General features: G+C 40.5%; 1 protein-coding gene across 1 annotated transcript in view; it reads right to left on the bottom strand.

Moving 5' to 3' along the window:
• Positions 1-8,547: 8,547 nt before the first annotated feature.
• The window catches only part of WNT7A (Wnt family member 7A), a 146,079-nt gene continuing 128,358 nt past the window's right edge, over positions 8,548-26,268 (bottom strand). The window contains exon 4 of the mRNA XM_078661628.1: positions 8,548-13,312. Coding sequence (XP_078517754.1) covers positions 12,833-13,312 — 480 coding nt within the window. The 3' untranslated portion in view covers positions 8,548-12,832. The remainder of the gene's footprint in view (positions 13,313-26,268) is intronic.

Genomic DNA, 26,268 nt, shown 5'->3' with positions numbered 1-26,268 from the left:
CATAGTGGTCTTCCTCCAACCTTTTGCCTACTTACCTCAACTTTGTGCTGTATCTTTTTGTTGGCCTTAGGGCTCTGAGCACTTTACCACTGCTAACCAGTACTAAAGTGCATGTGTTTCCCTCGAACCATGGTGAAATTGGTGTATACCTGATTGACATATTTAGTTTACCCATATGTCCCTTGTAAAGTGGTATACCATATACCCTGGGCCTGTAATATAAATGCTGCTAGTGGGCCTGCAGCACTGGCTGTGCCACCAAAATATGTAGCCTTTCAAACCTGTCTCATGCCTGCCATTACAGGGACTATATGTGCAGTTTACCACCAATTCAACATGGTATTTAAAACCACTTGCCAAGCCCTAAGCTCCCCTTTTATTACACATAGGGCTCCCCTAAGGTAGGCCCCAGGTAGCCCTATGGGTAGGGTGCTGTGTAACTAAAAGGAAGGACATATACTTTTAGTTTTACATGTCCTGGTAGCGGAAAACAGCTAAATTCCCTTTTCACTACTGTGAGGCATACTCCTCTCATAGGCTAGCATTGGAAATTCCTTAAAACACTTTAAAGCTGTAATTCCTGATTAGAAAGGAGTAGCTAAATCATGTTTCATAGCTTTGGAATGGTAATGTTAAATGGTCTTTAGTGGTAAAGTTGGATTTTACGTGACTATTTTAGAAATGCCACTTTTACAAAGTGGGCATTTCCCTGCACTTAACTTAGCTCTGTGTGCTTGCAGCTGGTCTTCAAAACATGTGTGGGCTGGGTGACAACTACACTTTGTGTATTTCCTCTAGACAGCCACAAACGCAGGAAGGGAGGGTGCGACAGAGGACTTATATGCATTCATCTGCATTCTGATGGTCTTAGTGGGCAGGAAGTGGATGAGGGAGTTCAAACTTACATCTGAATAGGCTGTGTCCCTTCCCAACACAAGGGCCTGATTACCTCCGCCCCTCAGAGAAAGCCTGGCAGACCAGGCTGGGATGAAAGGTACCTGTGTACTACAAGAAGCTGGTTTCAAGTCACCCCCAGCTTCAAAGGCACATTTGGGTGTAAGTACCGGGGCTCTGACCCTACCAAATCAGCGCAATACTGAACCTGCGAGGAACGCTGCTGGAGTAAAGACTGCTGTGCCGTACTTTGCCTCGACTGACTGTTAGGAGGAACTGCTTCTCTGCTTTGCTGAGCTGCCCTGCTGCCTGCTGATCTTTGCCCTGCTGAGGACAAGGACTGGACCTATCTCACCTGAACCCAGAGTGACTCCAAGGGCTTGCTGGTGTGCCTCCTGTTTTCTGGAAGTCTCAGGGACACAAAAGGACTGGACCTATATCATTTGAACGCAGAGTGACTTCAAGGGCTTGCTGGGATGCCTCCTGTTTTCTGAAGTCTCAGGTACACAAAAGAGTTCCAGCTGCTGGACTCTGCCATATGTGAGTTCTAGTAAAACAACAAAAGAGTGTCGTGAGAGAAGTGTGTAAGCACTAGACACAGAGAAGAAATCTCCCTGAAGAAGTCACAGTGGAAATCAGCGGGTTTTTTTTTTAGGAAGCCCTCACTCGCCACCCTGGGTGGTGACATGCTTCATCATCGGGCCCACCAGGAGAAGCCGAATGCCTCCCTGGTGTGCTACAACGCCAGATTACTGCGGAGCAGGTTCTTTGTGGCAAAAGTGTCAAAAAGAAATGTGAATAAAAAATGTCAGAAACTGTACCATACAGAATTTTTTTTTATTCAATGGTCAGTTTGACATAAGTAAAATATGTGTGGGAAACTTGCCAGTTAATGACTCGGTTGTTTCCACTTAAAGTGGGGTCAACATGTTTCTGCCCGTCTATGTGTCATTTACTGGGCTTTCATCAGGACCGTCAGGTGGTGTACCTCGGCGGTATGGGTGCGCTAAGGCCCACCCTTTAACGTGAAAGTTAAAAACAAGTGTGTAAAATAAAGTGCAAAAACCAAACAAAAGTGATGGGAAACCTTCAATTTGAGGTCCCTGTACTGTTTGTAATGCACAAGATCCACACCCCATGGGTCTCGGGAGGGGGGGGGGAAGCGACAATGGCACACCGCCCGCAACGCCTGCCACCCGTTTTGCACCTAGCGTCTCCTGCTACCGGACCCCGTGGATCAAACAGTACAGGGACCTCAAATTGAAGGTTTCACATCACTTTTGTTTGGTTTTTGCACTTTATTTTACACACTTGTTTTTAACTTTCACGTCCTCTGGTAAGGGTGGGCCTTAGCGCGCCCATACCGCCGAGGTACACCACCTGACGGTCCTGATGAAAGCCCAGTAAATGACACATAGACGGGCAGAAACATGTTGACCCCACTTTAAGTGGAAACAACCGAGTCATTAACTGGTAAGTTTCCCACACATATTTTACTTATGTCAAACTGACCATTGAATAAAAAAAATTCTGTATTGTACAGTTTCTGACATTTTTAATTCACATTTCTTTTTGACACTTTTGCCACAAAGAACCTGCTCCGCAGTAATCTGGCGTTGTAGCACAGCAGGGAGGCATTCGGCTTCTCTTGGTGGGCCCGATGATGAAGCATGTACCCCACCCAGGGTGGTGAGTGAGGGCTTCCTAAAAAAATCCCGCTGATTTCCACTGTGACTTCTTCAGGGAGATTTCTTCTCTGTGTCTAGTGCTTACACACTTCTCTCACGACACTCTTTTGTTGTTTTACAAGATTTAACAGGGGGACCAAGAGTGCCCTTTTCCCTCTCTCTCAATTTGTTATTACTACACATATGTGAGTTCTACCCTTGCCTGAGATCCCCCTCCAGGCCTGGGTCTGGGTTCTACAGTTGTTTTGCTGCAAAGCCAGCATATCGTCACCTTTGTACCGATCGAAACCGATGCACTCGCCCTTCGACGCTGAAGCAGAGGCTGTTCAGCGATAGCGGTTCTACAGCCTTTGCAGCCCAACAAAGTTGCTCTGCGCAGCCTGGTGGCACACATTGCCTGCATCTTTATGGAGCTCGACGACAAGACGGGTACCCACTACATAAATTGGAACTGGCACATCGTGCTCCCAACGTCGACACTTTGCTCTATATAGGGTACTTTTTAAGTGGGACCTGCGTGAGTCTCGCAGCCGTGCTGCCCTCCATCACGGTCAGCCTGAACTTTGGATTTACCCCGCTCCCTCATGACCTCAAGTAACCTTTTAGCACTATTTACTTCTGAGAACTGTTTTTTCATTTATTCTTTAAAAATTCTTATCTCGACTTCTACTGATTGGAGTTTTGTCATTTGGGTCTTGTTCTACTCAGATAAATATTCTCTATTTTACTAAACCTGTGTGGACTCTTTTTGGTGATATTTTCATTGTGTTACTGTGTGTGTGTATCTTTCACAAATACTTGACACATTACCTTTTTAGATACTTCTGGCTGCTCTGTGCCAAGCTACCAGAGGGTGAGCACAGGTTATTGTTTAGTGTGTTTCTAGCTTACCCTGACTAACACTGCAGTCCCCCCTTGGACAGGGTGCACATCTCTGCCAAATAGAGACACATTTTTAACAGTGAGGTACATCTGTTTATTATCAATTTGATTAAATGGTGGTGTCTTTAATGCTAATGTATTCTTACCCTCCACGTACCATTATTTAAAGAAACAGTAAACCTTGCCACTTTGCATCCTGCTGAAGGCAACAAAACGTCACAGCATTGGCAGAGTTGAAATTCACTCCCGAAAACCAGGGCTTCAAAGAACCAACATCTCTCCATAATGAGTAGAGAAAAAGATTTTCTTGACTTTATGATGCAATCTGATTATGAACCGCCTGTTTGGTCTTCATAATTATAGAACTATAAAAAGCCTTTTAATTCCATCTATGCATACCATATCACTTCTTTAAGTTTCTATGCAGCCAGCCCTTTCTTCGTGAGTTCTGTATAGAAATTAAAAGGGTTGAATTTCAGCTGATTTCATTCTGAAGCTTAAACCTTTAAGTAACTTTGTATCACTGTTCAAATGCAAGGCATTCCTAATATAAAATTTGATATAAATGTAAAATAAAATCAGGAAATATTGGCTACTGCTGCAAAGATAAAATGTCCTTTCTAATGCAATTTAAAGGTTGGTCACACCTGTCACAAAGGTAAAAAAAAACGTGTTTATACCAAACAGACACATTAGCAAACTTAGATTTAAAACAAAACAAATACACAACAAAGATTTTAAAGTTAAATAAGCTATTTATAACTTTTAACAAACAATTCAAACTTTGTTCGTACACTGAGTGACTTCCTAACAAATATGACATCTTAAATTATGTATATGTTTCACAAAAGTAAACATTGGCACTTATATTTTATGTTTTTTGTAGCATTTTTAAAGTTACTAGTGGGCAAATGTTATACTTTTTTTCCAGTAAAAATATTGTCAGTGGAAGACAGAGTTTCTACAGGTTAAAACTGGCAAATATTACAAATTCTTGCTTTTGGGCAGCATTTTTCACATTCCCTGATCCTTCCTGAAATTTTTCTTCCCCACTCGGTGCAATAATACCTGATGACATTAACAATGCACTAGCAACCCTGTACAGTTTATAAATGTGCAAAACACAAAGGTGAAGGGTGGAATGTTTGTAAAAGTATCAGTCACTGCTAATTGCTTGGGCCACGTTCCAGTCCATCATTTTTAAACAACTAGGTAAATTCAGAGACCAGCTATATGCAAATTAACTTTCTTCCTGCTCCAGTAGGTCTCATCAAGATAGGAGTACGAGCACCCCAAGACCAATGTTGGAATAGTCAGCCCTCGTCAGTGCGGTGTAGCAGTATATAAATGGGCCTCAATTGAGTCATCCACTTGTCAGTCAAACCTATGCTTCATTCCCAACTTTTTCAACCAAAACCATTTCAAGGTCTCCATTCCACTCACATACCCATCAACCAGCTATTCCTCTGCTGGTGATGCTTATCTCAGTTTGCATGTCAGCCCACAGCTCATCTCTCACCATCCAACTCTCACTGTGTCATATGAAAAACTCTGAAATCTTTTTTCTACATCATTATTGCTAGATGCTTCTTCTGCCAATGTTATTTTTCTTCTTAGATTCTTCTTCTTGTCCCTTGTTTATAAATACTGTCCTGCCTTTGATCATGATTTCCAACTATGTGCTATCGCATGTGTCGGTGAGTAATGTTGTAAACTATTAAATGCTGGGCACTGCTCCCCAGATGCATAGGGTAGCATTTATAAACTTCTCAAATAATCTTGGCTTCAGTGGTTGTACACAAATTATTCCAATTTTGAGACCGACATCCACCTCCAATCAATAAATGTTGGGGAAATAGATGACATCATTCACATACATAGTCCATCAATTCATAATCACTGACTCTCATCATTATTTGGATGTAAAGCTTGACTGTCTCTGGGGTCCAAAGTCGCTCCACAGCACTAAAACACTGCGCCTGGTAACCGTGTTTCCCCTCAAACAAAGCACAGTGACCCAATAGGTATGAGATTTGCATACCGAACTCGAAGCCCTAATGAATGAATGAATGTTGGATTTATAGAGCGCGTGGTTACCCTGGAGCGTCCCAGCGCTGTAACACTGGGGAACCCGTCCTGGCTTTCCCTGTGAGATGATCCCTTTACTGGGCATCCCCAATGGTGCAGCCAGGCATCCCCGGCAGTGATGGGGCTGGAGTGGAGACTAAGCAAGCTATTGCCCAGAGTTGCAGTGTGGGACCCCATGGTTAGAGTGGCACCGAGGCGAGATTTATCAGGCCCGCTGACATTGGTCCTGCACCCGGCCGCGTCGGGAATTGAACCCTGGTCCCGGGCCGACCTCTGCCTCTGGGTCTGCTGCCTCTAACCGTTGAGCCACACTTCATCCTCCTATGCTTCACTGATGGCCATCACAAATCACTCTGAAAATAGCGATAAAAAGGCATTCGATTAAACGTATTTAGGCAATCTAAATGTAATTCCTATGATTTCTGGCATTTTCACAGCCGAAGCACAATATCTTTACTGGTTTTTTTTGTTTGCCTAGATTCTGCTAAACCTAAATCTTCAATTAACACTTGATAATATTTCGGCTGTGAGTTATATTGCATTGCATCGCAATTGTATTTATAAATCACTTACTACCCCTAACTAGGCATTTCTGTGAGTAGCGTTTTGACACCCTCTAGGCCTGGTTAATGCCAAAGAGAAACATTTTTTTTTTAAAACAAATATTTGAGTATCAATCCGAATACCCAGATGCACTGGGGAGTTGCTCGAACATAGCTGTACATGACAACCATCACTTTGTGATGATTAATTACCAGAAATTAGTTCACAGCCTATGCGGGATGTAACATCACCAGTATCTCTTTATAAAACTTTAACACACTCCTAGGTATTTCAGGTTTCTCACTTGAAGAGGACAACGTGCGAGGGAGTCAAGTATCAAAGGTAAATAACATCACAACAAGCACCTGAGATCAATCCTCGGCGTCTGAGGTCTCCACATACAGGCAGAGGGGCGATAGGGGTCTCTGCTCTTTGATGCTAACCAAACACAAATTCTTCCCATGCTATGTGGTCGTGAAGATGATATGATCTCAGATGTTGATGGTCCTTTGCTGTGATTTGTTGGCACTCTGCTTGTTTCATGTGGGCGCACAGCTGCCTTTACAACACTGGTGCAGCGTGTTTGCAAAATAAGTCTTGAGCGTGTTGCACAGTCCTTGTAGGTGGACAATCTAATGCTTCACAGTGAAGCATTACTTAAGTTTGTTATTCTACTAATTAAGTTTGCAATTTTTAGGTAACCATGCATTTGCCAAGCGAGTCAATTAAGTTCAGAGGCACTCTCTCTTTAATTGTTGCTGTTGAAAGACGTGTCTTCATGAAGTTTTTGCAAACATAACAAAGACAACTCAAACTCACTCATGAGGTCTTTTTTTTTACCTAAAGTGTTCCCGTTCACTGGCATTAGAGCACTCACTTTCCAACGTTAGCATTTTTATTCAGCATAATACAATTGGAATTTAGCAGTTTTTGTACATGATTCAGGATGTGCTAAAAATGTGCCTAGGCAATAGTAGGCCGTGCAAGGAGACATGCAGAGTAAATTGGGGCTACACTTGCGGAAAATAGATTTTAAAGGGTTTCTTTTTGTTCTTGTTTCACCACGATATATTGCTGGCTTCAGAATTTTGCAGCTCATATTGTTTGAGACGGGATTGGTGGAAAGCGAGGGGGACCGCGCATTCTAATGAGATGTGGGGTGCGATTGTATGTGTTGCACGTCCATTGTGGGATTCTTCCACAAGGAAAACAGAGCTAGTCTCCCAGACGACAAAGGACAAACTGTTTGAATAAAAAGTATCTGAGAAAACATAAATCCTTTTCTTTCTAGCCTTTATTCCGTGTTCTTTTCAGGCACATTTGCGAACAGACATGGCCAATTAACTCCAGATTCAGAACGTACCCCCTCCTAGACCAGACATCTAGCATCGTAAACTGTTCAGCTGCATTACACCACAGTGGCTCAAAAATTTAAATTCACTTCTATTTTTCTAGCAGCTTTGCATCTGATATCACCAGTAGGCCTCTAGGTCAATTTAATGCACTGACATAAAAAGTTGGGGTCATAACATTTTCTTAGAATAATCAACATAAAGCCCTTTTACTACATACAAAGAAAATTCTTTGTGGATTTTCTAAACATAAATCCTTTTTCTAAAGATAAATCCTTTTTTCATCAAATAATTTTGAAGAAGGACCCTCTTATTTAAAACTTTAAGCAATATATGTGTGGCCCAAGTAAGTTGTGTTCAGCCTTTAGGAATAATTACAAGTGGACCTATAATTTCTGACCTGTTTGCTAATGGATTGAAATTCCAAGCTTTTCAGTAAACCCCGTACCCTGCCATTTTGGTGAATTTCTGCAGGTTGAACCCCATAGAAATTTCCCAGGGGAAAGACTCACCGTGTATCCCATTACATGTGGAATTTGGAGCAGAAAGCACCAAATCCAACATACAATTTCTAATTTATTAGAGGAAACTCGGAATAGGAGGCATTCACTGCACCAATAAATACACCCACCGACGGTGTTGGTAGTTGGTATAAATACATCACCCCTTTCGGGCCTATTTAGAATAACAGCCTTACAGTGAGTTAAGGAAAACAGCAACAGAGGCAAAACAACTGTGATTTTATATCATGCATTAGAGAATTTGTGATGTGCATGCCTCAGACCCTCAAACAGGGGTCTGCGCCATTATCTTCGGGAGTTCTGTGGATGTTGCTGATAGACTATATATATATATATATTCATGTGAGCAAGGCTACACGTTAGCCGAAACGCGTCATCCTGCCCGACATCTCGCACCATTTATAATTAAATAAAGTCACTGCAGCCAGCAGTGTATGCTGATTTTGGAGTCCGTGTCTTTCTCCGTTTGGTGGTTACAGGCGCCGGAGCGTTAATTGGATATATATATATATATATATATATATATATATATATATATATATAGAGAGAGAGAGAGAGAGAGAGAGAGAGAGAGAGAGAGAGAGAGATAGATATATATATATATAGAGAGAGAGAAAGAGAGATAGATAGATATATATATAGAGAGAGAGAGATAGATAGATAGATAGATAGATAGATAGATAGATAGATAGATAGATAGATAGATAGATAGATAGATAGATAGATAGATAGATATGTATATATAAGTGCGTGTAGATATGCATGTGTGTGTGTATATATAATTAAATGGATTATCAAAATGCATTTATTTTGAATTGCTGTACTGAGATACTGAAACAGTACTATGTACTCTGTACCGAGGTTTTATCGAAATCTGGAGCCAGGGCGATCAATTTTTTATGTACTTTACACACAGAGGTTAACCATGAATTTATAGTAATTTTAAGCATGATGTCAATGTTTAAATATCAGCGTCCTTGGTTTTAAATCGTGCACCAAATGAGATATGAGATACGTAAACATACAGTCTTTTGTTTATGCCTAAGACTGTTAAATATTTTGCACCTGTCACTTTAAATGAAAAAATGGTAGAAAAGGCAAAGTGAAGCTGTGGAGCGCATCATGTGGTCAAGGCCCTCCGGGGCTGAAACGCGTCATGGCTGACTGCTGCTAAATGGAAAAATAAAGAATTTTGCCAGCACCTATTTGATGGTCCGTGCTTCAGTCTTTGTGGAAAATCCACAACACGTTGGGTGGAGAGTGCAGGATATACATATAGGTGTGGGTGTGTGCACCTAGCCTGATCAACCTTTATTATCCTAATATATGTGAAATAATCAGTTCACATATATTCGATTGACAAAGGCCAATCATGCTATTTTATGTAAAGTAATTTTGCCAATTATTTAACTCCTTTCTTGTCTTGAAAGTTATTTCAAACAGTGGATTTTTGAACTGAGCTATCAAATCAAATGCATATATTTTTTTCTTACTATTTTATAAAGCATGAACCGGGTAAAGACAGTGTTTAATTTATATGCCTGTTTTAGCCACTCACAGCTCCATTGACTGTGAATAGTTTTCAATTTGCTTTTCACACCAGTGGTCTCTTCATGGGGTTGGTATATGAGCTGTGCGCGAAATTCCCTGCATGTGTGTGAATATCCTCTCAGGCTGTAGGTAGGGGGATTCACACATGTGTGGTTATTTTCAGCACATATGACTTGGTGCACGGGGGTGATTGAAGTGTAAGTGGTATAGGAAATGTTTAAAGCAGCATCAAGTTGCATGCAAATTACAACTTAAGTGGGAGTAGTAAATGAAGCCATTCCAATAAAGACTTCAGTTCAAATAAATAAAAAGTAAATCAAAAGATAAAAGTAAGAATCCAGAAATGTGCTGACCCTCCTCACGTGTCCTCTAAGGTTCAGTAGCTGGCATACATACTTATTTATTACATTCATAAACTTGGAAGATTTACAACATGCATAAATTGCACATGTCCAAGTAAGAAACGTGTGGTATTTTGCCAAACAAGTAAAGTCATAATCTAGGTCTGTGAAATTTTAAATTTATTTTCGAAATTAAGCCAAGCGATTGTACAAGGATTACCTACATACTGGAATTGAAACCTGTTTTTGAGATTTAGCGTAACAGATTTTAGATGATATGTTACTCGTGTGGTATTTCCAAACCTGTTACTGTGCATTATCCAAATGTGTGTAAAATGATTACTTATACATGTGGTACTTTCAATGTTTTTGTGAATTAGCCAAATGGTTGTAGAAGGATTGTTTACACGTTGTATTTTCAATCTGCTTTAATGAAAGATCCTAATGGGTGTTAAAGGACGAATTACGTATGCCATGTCCTTAACTGTTTTTTGTGAACATGCCAAACAGCTGTACAGAGGTAACTAACACATGTGGTATTTCCAACCTGTGTTTGTGGTTCTTGCCCTTTTTGCTGACAGTAACAATATTTAGTGAGAGGTGTTTTGGTGTACTAAAATTGTTTACCGGTGGAATGTGGGAACCTTGCCTTTGTTCAAAACGGCTGAAGTTTTACTTCTAACAGCAATATGTCTCCCTCTAGTAAAGCAACCAACAACATCTATTTATTTTGTCTGTGTTAAACTTTCCACCAACTTTCAGTTGCATTAGAGCACATTGAACACACTGGAAGCTCCGAAAATGCCTAGAGCGTTTCCATACTTTTAGTGGGGTATCTGCACTTAAGGATGACTGTCTCATCACTCACAATTAGCATAATTCCAACTAAACAAATTGCTTTGCAATTGCATTGTCCATTTTTCCAAGATACATAAAGACTACAGTTCATTTTCAGATAACATACAGATGTGTTATATTTGATACAACACTGCCTACTGCATGGGCTAATGAAACCATTTACAATAGACACAGTTACCAGCAGTAGTTGTGCAGTGGTAACTGCACTGTAGTGTATCACAGGGAAAGAGACATATTGACTCTGAAGTAACACTTTAATATGGACGTGCCAGCCCTGTGTGTTATCTGTGAGAATCAGGCAGCCTGTGGCATGCAAGTTTTTACAGTCAGTCTACAGTCTGCCAGTGATAAAATCAGATTTGACAGTAGCACAATATGAAGGTTTAACTGATAGCCCACACAGCACATTCGCCATTCACACCGCCGCAGTTTCAACAGATGATGCCTATGGGAAGCAGATTCTCTTTCCATTTTTAGAATGGGACAAGTAAGCACCCAGGGAAGTACCAATCACGGATTCCGGCCATGTGGCAACACTGATGCTGTGTCTTTTGTACGTTCTGCGAATTGTAGTACAGGGAAAAATGAGTCAGTTTGTATACACAGACTTTCATGCAGTCACACAAACACTCTCTCATGAAGGTGCACGCACACATATCCAAATACACAATTCTCCTCATCTAAAAGGAAGATTTTCCAGCTTTTTAACCTATAAACTAACATTACACAGGAATATATCCACCTGGCTACAGCAGTGCAAACAGATTAGGCAGCCATCTATAATTTGTTAATGGGGTTATCCAGTGTGGAGAAAAAAATCAAGTTCTCTTTTCTCGGCCCTGCTCCTCCAACAATCACAGACAATAGACATTCAGAATATTCCTTTGTTTGATTAATTGAGCTCGGGTTTTGAGATCTATTGTGCCATCATTCACCGGATACCCCTTTAAACACCCTTAGAATGATTAACAGTGTTCTTGAGTTTAGCAAAAAGGGACATGCTATAGCGGGATACAAGCAGACATGGTATAAATAAAATATTCATATAAAAATAGTCTCTTACAAAATATACTCTTTCATTTTATGGTCCATTTTCCAAAAGGTGGAGATTAGCCTGGAGTATCATATTGATGTCCATGGTATGTTCTCAAATGCTCTTGCTCTCATAAATGAAAATATAGCGTATGCACAGAAAACTTCTGCTAGATCGTATTTACAGACAATTAGCAACAAGCAGCAACTGTGTGTGTGTGTGTGTGTGTGTATATGTGTACACATATAAATCTATATAAATATGCATGGCTATTTGTATCACTGCTTGATTTTAAATATCAGGATATAGCATGAAAGTCCTATACAACCAGAACAAGATTGTAATGAGCACTACTATATACAGCTCCAGTGTTTCCTAGTTGCATCTATCAAGATTATTCTGCAAAAAAGCAACTAATTGACGTTTTTGCAGAACCTTCCGAATGCTGATAGAGTCTTTTCATTAAATAAATTAACATTAGTTTTAACTAAATACCATGCTTAAATATTGTTATAATTATGCCCAGTTGTTCCAAGTCCCTGCACTTAAAAAGAAAACTGCTGAACATAAAAAGCATAAGAAAATCCAGTGTCTAAAAAAGCTGCAGCAGCTCTACACGATTTGGCTGAGCCTGAGGGAGAGGGCCAGCAAGAAAGGCAGAAGCGTTTCACTAGTGTAGAAACCTCAATCCACGTAGTCCATACATTCACACTCGGGTACTGTTACCCTCTGTTTTTTTCTTTCCTTTTCTCCCTTAATGACAGTAGGTTCATATTCAGTCATCTAGTTCCAAAATATAAGTGCCACACTTAGGTATTTTGCTCAGTTGTTATTTGTGTTCCTCAAGTTGATCATCGCGCCCACATTGATTTTGCGTTCAGCGTTGGTCTGGTCTGCCTGTTTGGATGATACGCATCTTCACCAAAGGACAAATGCATTTAGGGACAGGGGTCCACATGCTGTTTTCCTTTTCAAAGGCAAGTGATCTTTGCCATAGTTTTGCAGCAGGTCACTTAAGATTATGTGCAATGTAATGGCGTCATTCCCAGGGATGCAAAGTCTGTCTTCCCAGGGTGTAGGTTCATTTACAGGTAAACACCTCTGTCCTTTCACTGCATGTGTTGCACTTGACATAGCAGCACCAATGGAATTTGCAGTTGCACTTCCACACCCTTGAGTACTGGTGCGTGTTATACCCCCGACCACAACACATCAGATCGCAGCCGCTGTTCTGCTGCGCTGTCTTGTTGCACATTCTACCCTGCGTTCCCACGCTACCGGTGACAGGGTCTTCTTCACAGTAGTTTGGAGATTTCTCAATGTACACCAAGTCTGTATCCATGGGTTTGAGGTAAGACAGAGGCTTTTTGATCTTCAGGAAAGTTGGGCGCTTGTTTCGGCTTGCTCTTACTGGCTCAACGTGAACTGCTTCATTATACTTATCTTTCAGGATGTAGCCCAGCTCACGAAACTTTGGCAGAGTCGTCCAGCAAGTCTTGGTTGTGCAAGATCCAGAAACTCCATGGCACTTGCACTCTAGCCTCAGGTTTTCCGCAAGGATCTGGCATAAACAGAACAACACACAAGAGAGTTATCACACCGAAGACTGATTGTAAAATATTCCTAATTAAAGTGCTATATAAATTACTGTGATGCCCCTCCTTAACAAATGTTTTGACCATAAACACATGCATATGTATCAAGTGGTTAGAAATGACCTAGCGCAGTAGGAAGATCTTTAAAAAAAGTGAGTAGAAACTTGTCTGCTTTTCTCTTAGATATGTTTGTTTTGTGATTTACAAACATGGGTTTTCCAGGTATAGGATGTAGAAATCTAGGTCTTTCTGAGATTTCCAGAGGAGGAAAAAAATCCCTACCTCTTGTCAGATGGGTTTTCCACCAGGTTTAATTGGAACAGTGCACTTGTACAGGATTTGATGTCAGGTTTTTTTTCTAGACTGAGGAAATACTTTTCAAGAAGTAGGTACCTCGTACCCAACACCACCTTAAAGCTTGGATAACAGTTTTTTAACTTTGCCACCCTGCAAATACACATTTCATCTTATTGCTAATGTATATTTACCAGTGTCTACAAAGAGGGAAACTATGCGGAACAGGTTGTGACAACCCCAAAATTAAGAAGATAGCCGGTCCGAAATTATGATTCTTTCAATCAGGTCTTACATATTAGGAGTAGGAATCAATTTCTTATGCTTGTAGGTGAAATATATGGATGCTACATTGTTTCTGAGCCAGCCAACCCGTGGATTGGGTGCAGCCTAAAAGCTCAACCCTTGTTAAAAAGAAAATGAATGTCTAGACATTAGAGCAAATGTACAACTAAACAGTAGTGCACCCATAATGTAAATTGAATTGACGTAAGATCAAATTCCGCAGATACACAAAATGCATTTTTAGCAAGGGGTCTTTCACCCTCAAAACGTATGAAGGCAGGATAAACATGTAATTCTGCATGTGCGGTCATCTGTAGTTTCTTACACATAAATCTCCTATTAATACAAGCCCTTTGTAAAATCTGAGTGGTATTCAGTTTTTTATGTCAGCCATTACATATTAAAGCAACAGCCTAGATGTGGTGTTAATACCTTTGAGGAAGGAATGAGAGCAATGTGGGCACTTAAACGAAGCATCTATAGATTGTTGTGTGTCAACAACAGTTACAACAGATGTTGGTTATTGTGTATCCTAAAAGAAGGATCTCAAAAACATTGAGGCTTGACTGGAATAAATAGGACTGTCCATGTAAGAATGGAGACCCTCTTATGTGGGATAAAGTATGAGAGAAAGCACCCAAATAGGACCAATATTGAAGGAAACCATTCACAAGGACCAAACCTGTATAAGAGGAGATTGAGTAGGGCCCAGTCTTCTCAGGACAACTAACAATCTGAGCTAGACTTTCTAGGTTAGGGAAGATAACATTTGCTAAATTAGAGGATCACAATCAAAAGGAAGAAATGACACTAAAATATCTCCAGAAAATGAGTAGTGCAACTCAAATGTGAATGCATACCTTCATGTGGCGAACTGTAAGGAATAGTCTAAGTAAGAATGCAGTCCTGCAACCGAAATTTATTAAGAGTTTATGGTGCTAGCTCAGAGATGTGAGTGGTGAATGCCAAATAGTAGCCAGTAGACCAAGTAGAACCCTCTTCTGTTTGGAAAGAAAAACTCCCATGTAGTTGGCAAGATAGCCTAAATAGACTACATTGGCATTAGGACAAAGGGATCCAAAATCTCATTCTGCTCACCACTGATGCGCAGTCCATCTGTAATCATTCTGGGTGCTAGAGCTGCACATACAAATGCTACTAACTACCTGAAAACTATTGAGGGACAAAAATAACCTTCCCCTCTTCTGAAGTTATAAATATAAGAAAAGGTAGTAATGGACTAATAATCGCACCTCGTATTACTATACAAATTGTAGTGGGAATGCAGTAATACAGGCAGAGCACAGGACATTTTGGGATGGTGCTTCTGAGATTATCCCACACCCTACTACCAAAGGTGTGAGTTCACAAAAGGACCTAAGATCCAGTGCGATAATTTTATAAGAAGGAAAACCAAAGCACTCAATTGCGTAAAAAAACACAATGTATAAGTTCCAAACAGTAAGTTCTTATGTTGAGAAGAGTTTTTCCTTCATTGTGAACATGCGTAGATTCAATTATCCTCAGTACATTCGCATTTCATAAAATTCACATTCTTCAGTTCTTGATATTGAATAACAGCCGATCCGTGTTTCGTCATGCAGTGACTTTTTCAAGGCTTTGAAGGTATGGAAGGATATGCCGAAAACAAGTTGTGGCTGGAATATTGTTCTGTTTCAGAAAGCAGCACTTATGGAATAGTCATGTGTTGCTAATAATAAGTGGAGTTGTGGACTGCGAAGAACAATAGAGCATGGCAAACAAATGTGCAATCTAGTGTGGACAATGAAACTTCTCATAAACGGCAGAAGCACTTCCAAAGTGTTGGGAACAACATGTAAAAGAGATTGTAGTATCACTGTGGCGTGAACCAATCATGGGGACCTTGATAAGTATCATGATAAGTGCCAAACAAATGTCTGAGCCAACAGCAGGTCTTGATGGGGCTTAAAAAAAATTATTTTATTCAGATACTTCCATACCTTCAAGCCTTGAAAAAGTCACATAGCGACGAAACACTTGGCTGTTATCCAATATCAAGAACTGAAGAATGTGCATTTTGTGAAAAGTAAATGTACTGAGGATCATTGAACCTCTTCTGAAGTTACCTGTCTATCAGCTCCACAATTAGTTTTTGATAGCCAAGGCCAATGATTCAATAGACATCACTGATGTGACAGTGTGAATTTAATCATATTTTAAGCCCTTCCTATGGTCAAACATTATTTCACTTCCCAAATTCATACTCTTCAACAGACTATCTATAATGCACAAAACATGATTTGGTCATGTCATGGGAGCGGAACACCCCTTTGTGCCCTTTCACCCATGTTCCCGTCAAAGAGAAATGGGAATGAAACATGAATACAGTGTTTCAATGGCTTCCCCACATGAGCACCTTCTTCTGGACAAAATTCTTCTTACATTTTTCATTATGGTTTTAATAATACAATAAATTTGAAATATTTCTTCTATTTCAGTCATACTAGGGGACTTATAAGAGTTAAAGCCACACCGTGAAACTGAAACTCTCAGCAGTGCTTGGCCTCTTCTCGACCATGCAAAGTGCTGTCATGCATTCAAAAGACGGATGCAGGCACACTCAATCAGTGAATACTTACTACACCAACTCCTCTTAATCAAGTAATCTACTCTTTATCTTACTCTTTATCTTCTACCTTACCAAAGGGCCTAACTTGACTTGATTAATTTCAGTCCCACTTGGTTCTTCTCTCTCACATCTTACATAGAAAATCTAAACCGGGTATATTAATTTAAGCAGGCTCTACTGTCCAATAAGAACCCTTCCAACAGGAGAGGGAGCTTACCCCTAGCATTTAACGGGGTAAGCACTGGTCTGGCTTGCAAACCAACTCATTACTATTTTTTTACTTTTTTGTCACTTTCTAATGGTCAATGCTATACCAGGGCCTGGTGGAGAAACACATATTTATATAGCGCACTTCCTATTGCTCTGTATTGACATCAGTCCTTCTATACTTGTCCTGAATAAAAATAAAATATCTCTAGTCATTGAATATGGGAGATGCATGCTTTCTTTTAACGCATCCCATCCTCTCTGGAAACCCATCCATAAAGAATCAATCATATAAGCGGGCATCCATGTCTACGTGTTACATCACTGTTGATGTCTATTATCTCAATGTTTAAATGCCACCAAGGACTTCTCATAAAATTCAATGTCACTTTGCACTTGATACAAAAGGTCTGAAATAAATCCGTCACATTTGACAATATCACACTAGTCTGAATATTTTTCACAAAGGTATTACTTACCTGGATTGTGCTTGAGGTAGAAAGAGCAAGTTCATGTTAATAACTCACAAAGCATGAACTTGCAGTAGTAAATACATTTACTGACAGTTAAAAATGCGCCAACATGTCATTTGAAGAGTGAGCACACCCCACAGAGACAGATTGTATACGTTCGGGACAAGGAAACTTTCAGAATGTGGAATTATCGTATACATTTTGAATTTTCACAAGTCTTTTTCAGGTATTTTCCCACTATAATAAAACAATCTCAACATTTCTCCTTTCGAAGGCTATACTAAAGTTGGCTTCAGGGTGAAAAAGTGATGGGAACACCACCAACATTGACTGATGTGCGACAAAGGGGCATATGTTTATTCCACGAAGGAGCAACAAAAAGTTATTCAATGAAAATTCACTAATGCGTTACACTTATACATGTGAAATTATTTCTTCGTTCCCAAATTAATAATAAAGTTATGCATCTGGGTCCTCGTGGGAAGGGGCAAATATTGCAGTATTGCTGAATTTCTTTGGGAATTTCGTTAAAATTCCAAACTTGCTGCAAATTTAGGTGAAAGTGAATCCTTACGGGAGCAAATATTAGACTTTCTTTGCAAAGCAGTCACTTTACTTACTTTTCACTTCTGCTGACACCTCCAATCATTCAAGCAATCAAATCAAAGTAGATTTCCCCCATTCACATCAAAATTTAAAACATTCTATAATATTTTCTTGATTATTTGTTGGCCTCTTTGTACAAATGTAATTCAGCACGGAAACAATGCTTCAGACCTCACGCCCTCTGAAGTCAGCAACACAAAATACTGCTTTACCACCTGACTTACTACTACAAAGGTGAAACCTTCAGAAAGTATTTTTTTTATAAACATTTTTATTAACTTTTTCATATTGCAGCCGCAAAACAAGCATGTCAGTACAACACATCATAATCCACTTTGTGTTCCCCCCACCCCCACCCCACCACCCTCACATATCTAAGAAAGTATTTTTGGGGTTCTTACATCCATGTAGCACTAGACCAAACTATACAAAAAAGAACAAACACGTTTATTAAACATGACAGCACATTGTATCGCATAAATGAAAGCTCCCGAACCAATTTAAGTGAGGGCTATTGTGTGCTAGTGGGTTTTCAGAAGGTTGTGTGATTGGATCATCTGAGAAATCATTAGAAATCATTAGCGAGCTTTATTACACCATGTCCAGATCAGCCCTTCTGCAACAATGCTCTGCAGGATTACCCAGGATGCCAGCCGGCGGGTTTCCCCACAATGTAACCACCTTGTTCACTGTATGTATATGCACAAATACCATAAATAATAAAAAAAAATTTTAATAAAAAGCCAGCAGTCACATGTGACAGCTTGACCTCGGTGGGAGTCTGTCGGCAGCCAAGTACTGCACTTTATTTGTGCCTCAGTAAGAGTCTAACCGGAGGAGTAATAGTTTTAATTGCTTTTTCATTGCTGTGTTGAGCGTCTCCTGGCATCAATCTCATTGCTAAGTCAGAGAAAGCGGGTGATATCAACATTAAAAAATAGAGCGACCTGTTTATTCTTAGCTGTGACTTTTTTGTCTAAAAAGACTTCTTGTGTGTCGATTTGACATGTAATACCTGCATTTAATAAAACTGTGCACTGATTTTGCTCCTAAACAATTAACCTTATTACTTAATTAATTAATTGTCCTTTGGTGTTAAATAGGACAGAAAAGTAGATACTCATCTAGCGCCTGGGTTAGGCAATGTGCTGCCAGGCAGTATTAGTTCAATCTTGGCTTCCTTGCTTGATCAAATTGTGTGCTCCTAGGCAAATACTTTGCTTCGTTTTTTTAAAAAATTTAACTGCGCCTCTTTTTCTATACTACATTTCTGAGCACCTTGAAATAATTCTGCTCAGTGGATGCGTTGCCCAAAACCTCTCTTGCTGATGGTTTGATAATACAATACAATGGTCCTCCGTCATAACAGCTATTTAGTTAATAAGTATGAGTGTGCATGCCAGGTCAGTTTCCACTTGTTACTAATGCCATCAAAGTCAAGACAGCACATTAATGTTTTTTAAACTTCTGTGTAGATATTATCACTTCTATTTAATGTCCCTTAATGCACACATATCATCTGTTGAACCAAATTAAAATGCTTCCTCATACTGAAGAAATACACATTCGAGTTTGAAGTGTAGTCATCATATTTTTATACGACTTTCTCTTCAGGCTTCTCCTAAAAACTTTCAATCCATCTGTTGGATTGTAACCATACCTCATTAGTATTCTAGTTCTTGTGTAGCGCAGGATCACCGCATCCGCAAGGAAACGGCTGCCAAAATGATTGCGTGATATAAGATTAGATGACTGGTCTGGCACAGGCCTGGTCAGATTTGAATTTAAATTTAGAAACGTCGCCAAAAAAGGAGGAGGGCTAAAGGTAACCCATGCAGGCAGGTAACATAGTCATGTGCTTTTTCATGGAATGTCTGGGTGCCGCTTCACCTGTCTGTCTCTTCATCTGTCTGGTATCTACATTGGCGCGTGTCCTGCTTGTAGATTTGACAAGTTTGTCCAGTGGATTGTAATGAAATCAGAAGGAGTCGCAGGACTGTAACCAGCAGGATGTGGGCAGATATATGCATCAGATGCAATGACTCAGCAATTTATCTTTTCAACAACAGGTTGGATGTGATCATCAGTAGGCAGCCTCCCAACTCTGGTTTCATTTGACTCTGATAAATTAAGATAAAGTAGGAGGAGGATGTGGCTAAAACTCAGCGATACTCTGGGCTGTACCTTCATCCCAGGAAGAAAAGTGTATTTATTATTTAGAATATGTTTTTGCTACATTGTTTTACTTATTTTTCTATAATGCTTATGTTTAACCCTTGAGGCCTAATTAATAGTTTAAGTACATGGCAACTCATTTATAATTGCATTTAGTGTCAGACAATTTTATCTTTTTCTTTGTCTCTGACTTGCAATAGGCCGAGCTTTCATTAAAAATGTTTGCCACAGCATTGTTGCCAGGGCAACCCTCGCTGATGTCCTAGGTTACCAAATAACTCCATGTCATCACCGCCACAATTTCCGAGTTCTAGGCCACTTCAACCACCTAATGCATTGTGGCAGTCATATCTTGGTTTAGTTCCTCTAAATCAAGCAGACTAACACACTTAAATATAATTTTAAAGATTTGCATCAGAAAAGGCAGAGGTCTGCAACCTGCTATCCCTGGTGACACAGAGAAATCTGTTGACCTTGCAATGACCATGGACTGAATGGTGAAGATTGCAGGCAACTCTGGCGCAACTTTGGCTTCGCGGCTCCCACAGAACCTCAGGTGGTAAGAGGACTCAATTGATTGTGTCTAATGTTGCAATCTAACATTCTTGCCCAACTTATTGGTTGAGTGCTCTACTGATTATGGTAATAGTGACGTAAGGTCCCCCAAGATGCTGGGTTGACTTTAATCTGACACAGTCAAAATTAATTATCATTAAAAAAAAAGCTAAGGTGGTGGGCTCTCTAGAAAGCTTTCTCCATCAGCACACAGACTATATTTTGGTTATTTAGTATTTGATAAACAATAGATTATATGCCGGCTCAGGAGCGTAGGCACCAACAAATAAAAGCTGCTGCTAAGCCTATCTTTTTTTTTTTCAGAGTTCTCCATCCCGACTGCAGAGTCTCCACAGTCGTAAACTTACTATTAACTTGTGGTTTGTGAATACCAAAAAATAGTAAACTTACACAAAAGTTTGCCTTTGTGAACCAGGCCTAAAGTGTTTTAAGGGAATTAGGAAAAAACAAGCAGCATGAAGTCAAGGATTAAGAGACACAGGAAATATAAATACAAAAGTGAAGATTGACTTCACGTTAGGGAATGCAATTTAGCAGAAGAAATAAAAGCAGAAATAAAAGAAGGATAGAGTCTCTGCCAACAAGAAAGCAGTATTTCACAGGTATTCAGACTGTAGTGATGGAAGTTATCTGGAAGTCTCAATGTAAAGGGGTCACTAGTTCAGTTTTATGCTCCTTTAATAACTGCAGTCCAGTCTTTAGCCAAATGTTTTCAATGGAGTCACATAAGCCCTACAACTCAGAATGCATTGATTTGTTAAAAGAAAGCCCCAGACTTTAACAATGTATCATTGGTGACCTAGAGTCATCCAGATTTTAGTGAGATTACACAGAGATGGGGAGTAATTAGGCAGGAAAACGATGGATATGAAGACCCGAAATTCCACAAGGAGATGTGAAACAGGTGCTTTTTTGTAGGGATGGCTGGGAATTTCTGCAAAAGGCCAGAAAAGTACACAACGTACAGTGGTAACACACTTTTCTGAGTTCCACATCTTTGACTGGTGAAACAGGTAGTGGTACTATGACACTTGAAATATTGTACACCCCAAGCAACCCCCCCCCCCCACACACAGAAATTCTGCCAGATATTATCTGGCAAGATCTTTGCGAAGTTCAAAAGTGCAACATTTTCACAAAATGTGCAATACCAATTCAATGTTGGTGCACAAAAGTGTTACAAATTAGTAACATTTACGTATAAAGTCATGTTAAGCTAGTGCCAATACTGACAAGTTGCTACTAATGTACAGAATAATAAATGTATGAAACCCACTCATGCCATGCAATTAGCCTTCATTTCATCAAAGAATATTTATTTCATCGGTAGCCTGTCTACAAACAATAGAGGTCTGGGAGATTCATCAGCCTCACTGGAAATGGCTGAGTAAGCTGGTGGAGCGGATCAACAAGCGAATGGTGTCATGTGCACTGACTACAGCTCTCAGGAACCTTTCTGTTTGAAGAACAATGATGCCCGCTGAGTCAGGAGCTCACTGTGCTGCATGCTCTCTGGCACCCCAAATGCATACCTGGCTCGAGCACCATGATTGGGTCTATGCCTCCGAACAGAGACATGGCCTTCATAGCAGTGAGCAACCAAACAAACAGGGAGGACCAAACAGAGCCAAGCTAAGGGTCCAACTCGGCTTTGACAGCTGGTACATAAGCTGAAGCTTGAAAATATTTGGCATGTAAATAGTGCAACAAACATCATGTAAAAAAGGATGAAGTCTCTTGAAAATTCAAAAAGTATAATCCTTCAACACGCAGAGGCATTCAATCTTTATACATAAGATTATATCACAGCATTGATTGCTATTTATTAGACGTGATCGTTATAAGCATAGGCTTAGAAACATTCACCCCCCCCCAACAATACAATAAGAGAACACAGAGGCATGTCAGTTGTTATCTGCACTTTATATATGGTATTTTTCTGATCTTCTTTTTGTTGGCTTTAGGACTCTTGGCACTTTGCCATTGCTGCCAAGTGCTACAGTGCATGCACACTCTCCCCTAAACATGATATAATTGGTTTGCACCTGTTTGGCATAATTGATTTTCTTGTAAGTCCCTTGTGCAGTGGAATGCTACTAGTGGGCCTGTAGCACAGACTTTGACACCCGTAGAGTAGCCTTTCAAATCCATCTCAGGCCTGCCACTGCAGGACCTGTGCACCCAGTTTACAGCCCCTTCAACTTGCCATTTAAAACTACTTACCAGGCCTTAAACTCCCCATTTATTACATATATGTCACCCCCAACGGTGGCACTAGGTAGCCCGAGGGCAGGGTGCTATGTAAGTAAAGGTAGGACATGTACTGTTATGTTGTGCATGTCCTGGTAGTGACAAACAGCCTATTTCGTTTTTAACTACTGTGAGGCCGCTCCTATTATAGGTCAGTATTGGGAATTTCTTTATGTTTTTCATTTCATTTAAAAAAACTTTATTTCGGTCAACATGACCTCAAAAGTACATTCGCAGTGCAAACAAATACAATTAAAATTGCAACATAAGTCAGTTACATTTGGATAAAAAAAATAGAAAGGGTAATAATAGACGCAATTGACACACATATAATGGTGAATGAGCTCTACACGACATTCTAAAAAGCTTACACATCAAACTAATGTTACCGTGGAAGTATAAAAGGAGCAAAACTTGCAGGGGGTAGTTCATGGCAGGCTATGATACTCCATACTCGGAAGGTGCAAAGTGCAAATAAATAAATAATTTACATAAAAACATTTACCTTAAATGATTTCTAAAAAGGATGACCTATATTCTACCATTCTGCATCGATGAGACGTAGCACTGGAGCCTCCCTATGCTACAGGCTGCTTCTACAGAGAATATTTAAATTGGTTAAGGTGGTAAACTAATAGATCACCAAGCAGCATAAGTAGGGGGCCAACAAACAAGCTTACTTTGTTCTAATCAAAACAAAGGCTGATTTGAAAACTGGCAGGGATAGCCACGGTGGATGTTTTCCCGGGTGTTAATTAATAAGAGAAGTTATTACATATCCACCAAGAAAACCTTTTAGCTCCTTTCATAATGCTTTTATGTATGTCCTGCGGGTACACCACATGGAAAATAGGAAACCTGCAACTGAGTAAACAATCGGGATACTAGTATCATACTTCAGTATCCTGAAGGCCTCAGAGCAACGTCTAGTTCCAAGGTTCCTACAAATCTGCACCAACCATTGTTTTCTTGCCTTATGATAGCCAGGGCAGCCAAATAACACGTGCAGTACTGACTCTTCAGGGCAATCACATGCCTTATATACTTTTAAGCTTTAATTCCTGATCAGAGGGGAGGAGCTTTTCATATATAATATGTTTGGAATGGCAATAATAAATCCAACTTACTGGTGAAGTTAGATTTAACCTTACTGTTTTAGAAATGCCACTTTTATGAAGTGAACATTTCTCTGTGCTTATAACTCTGTTGCTTTGCAGTCTCCAATACACGTCTGGGTTGGGTGACACCTTCAATTTGTGCATTCCCCTCTGGACAGCCACAAACACAGGAAGGTGAGGCTCATCTGCATTCTGAGCACTCATCAGCATTCATCTTCATTCTGATGGGTCTTCCTGGGTAGGAAGAAACGGGAGGGGCTTACACACACTTCAATAGGTAGTGTCCTGTCCCCACACAAAGCATGGATTTACCTCCACATATAGCCTGGCAGACAGGATTGGGTTGCAAGGGATCCTAGTGCACTTCAGATAGGTTCTTTGAAGTCACTCCCTTTATAGAGGCACTTTTAGGTATAAGTGCTGATGTCTCCGACCCCCTAAAATCAGCACTGGTGGATCTTGAACTGAACCTCTGTCATAAGGACTGCAATGCTGCTTAAGGACTCAACTGGACTGGTTTTCTGGAAGGACTGATTTCCTGCTTGTTACCCTGTTGCCTGCTGCTCCCTGACACTGCTGAAGGAGAGTTGGACTCTGCATCCCATCGAAGTGACCTCCAAAGGCTTGCTGGCTTGCCTCCTGTTTTCGGAAATCTCATGGACACTAAAGACTTCTTGCAATACTGCTGGTGCTGCTAGAATCTATCTTCTGTGAGTCCTACTCTTGCCCTCTACAAATTCTGGCCTCAGAAGTGGGTTCTGCAGATGTTTTCTACAAAACCCACACATCGTCACTATTGCGCCAATCGGAACCAACGCTTCAACAATCAACGCTGATGGAGAGGTTGTACGATGACAGTGGTTCTATAGCCTTCCCAGCCCAATAATGAATGGATGGATGGATGGGTTTTTATATAGCGCAATATCACCGTCAGGTCTCAAAGCGCTTTGCATTGGGAACCCGTCCTGGTTTTTCCCTGTGAGATAGCCCGTACTGGGTATCCCCAAGGTGAAAGCCAGGCATCCCGCCGCGGGGGGCCGTAGTGGAGATTAAGCAAGCTATTGCCCAGAGTTGCAGAGTGTGAACCTGTGATTCGAGTAGGCACCGAAGCGAGAATTACCGAGTCCATGGACATTTTGGGCTCAAGACCCTGCCGAGTCGGGAATTGAACCCTGGTCCCGGGTCTGTTCTCAGCGTCCGGGTCTGCCTCCTCTAACCAGTGAGCCACACTTCTCTAATGACACTCTGCACAGCTCGACGATGAGCATTGCCTTCACCACAGCGAAGCTCGATGATGACGCAGTGACCACTGCGTGGAAAAGATCAACACAGCAGACCCTCAGTGTCAACACTTTGCTCTATCCAAGGTACTTTGTCAGTGGGCACAGTGTGGGTCTTGTGCCGGGTTGCCATCCATCGTGGTCAGCCTGAACTTTGGATTTGCACCAATCCCTCGCAACCACACGTAACCTTTTGACCCCTAGAGACTTCTAAGCTCTGTTTTTATATTCAATCTTTAAAAATTCTTATCTTGACTTCTACTGATTGGATTTTTGGTCTTGTTGTACTCAGATAAATATTCACCATAGTTCTAAACTGGAGTCTTTTGTGGTGTTTTCACTATGTTACTGTAATTTAAGTGTTGCACAAATACTTTACACATTGCATCTTGAGATAAGTATGACTGCTCTGTGCCAAGGTACCCGAGGGTGAGCATAGGTTGATTTAGGATGTGTATCTGACTTACCCTGACTAGGGTTGCGGTTCCTACTTGGACAGAGTGCAAACCCTTGCCAACTAGAGACCCACTTTCTAAAAGGTTGCGTGCTGTAAAATATGACACATGGAGCAACATTATATTCTACTAACTGAAGCACAAGAGATTTTTCTTTAGAACACATCCTGAGTTCATGTATTACAAGGTGCTCTCAAATGTTATAATGAAGAAAATGAAGGCGAGGTGGAATAAATGAATTGCCTTGAAACACACAGTTCGGTCAATTGGGAAAGCTGGCATTGATCACAGGTTTTGCAATTTCACAATATCCAATTTGTCCACTAAATGGGCATCACTTTGGGCCACATGTAACGTGTTTGGAAACAATGATTACCTACTTGCAATTTTCAGAGAATTGCAATTAGGTTATCGCTATTCATAATGTATGAAACTGCATGAGATTCAGTTAGCGATGCCTAGTGGGTCGCAAATCGACCTACCTCATGAATATTAATGAGGTTGGTCGCAGGTAGGAATCGCTAAAATCACAAGGATGGTGGCCTGCTGGGGTCAGCAGACCACCATGTTCATGATTGCTTTTAAATGAAGC

The sequence above is a fragment of the Lissotriton helveticus genome, chromosome 9 (genome assembly GCF_964261635.1).
Source record: "Lissotriton helveticus chromosome 9, aLisHel1.1, whole genome shotgun sequence".
In the NCBI taxonomy this organism is placed as follows: domain Eukaryota; kingdom Metazoa; phylum Chordata; class Amphibia; order Caudata; family Salamandridae; genus Lissotriton; species Lissotriton helveticus.
The sequence above is the reverse complement of the archived record's forward strand: the minus strand, read 5'-3'. Positions and strand labels throughout refer to the sequence as shown.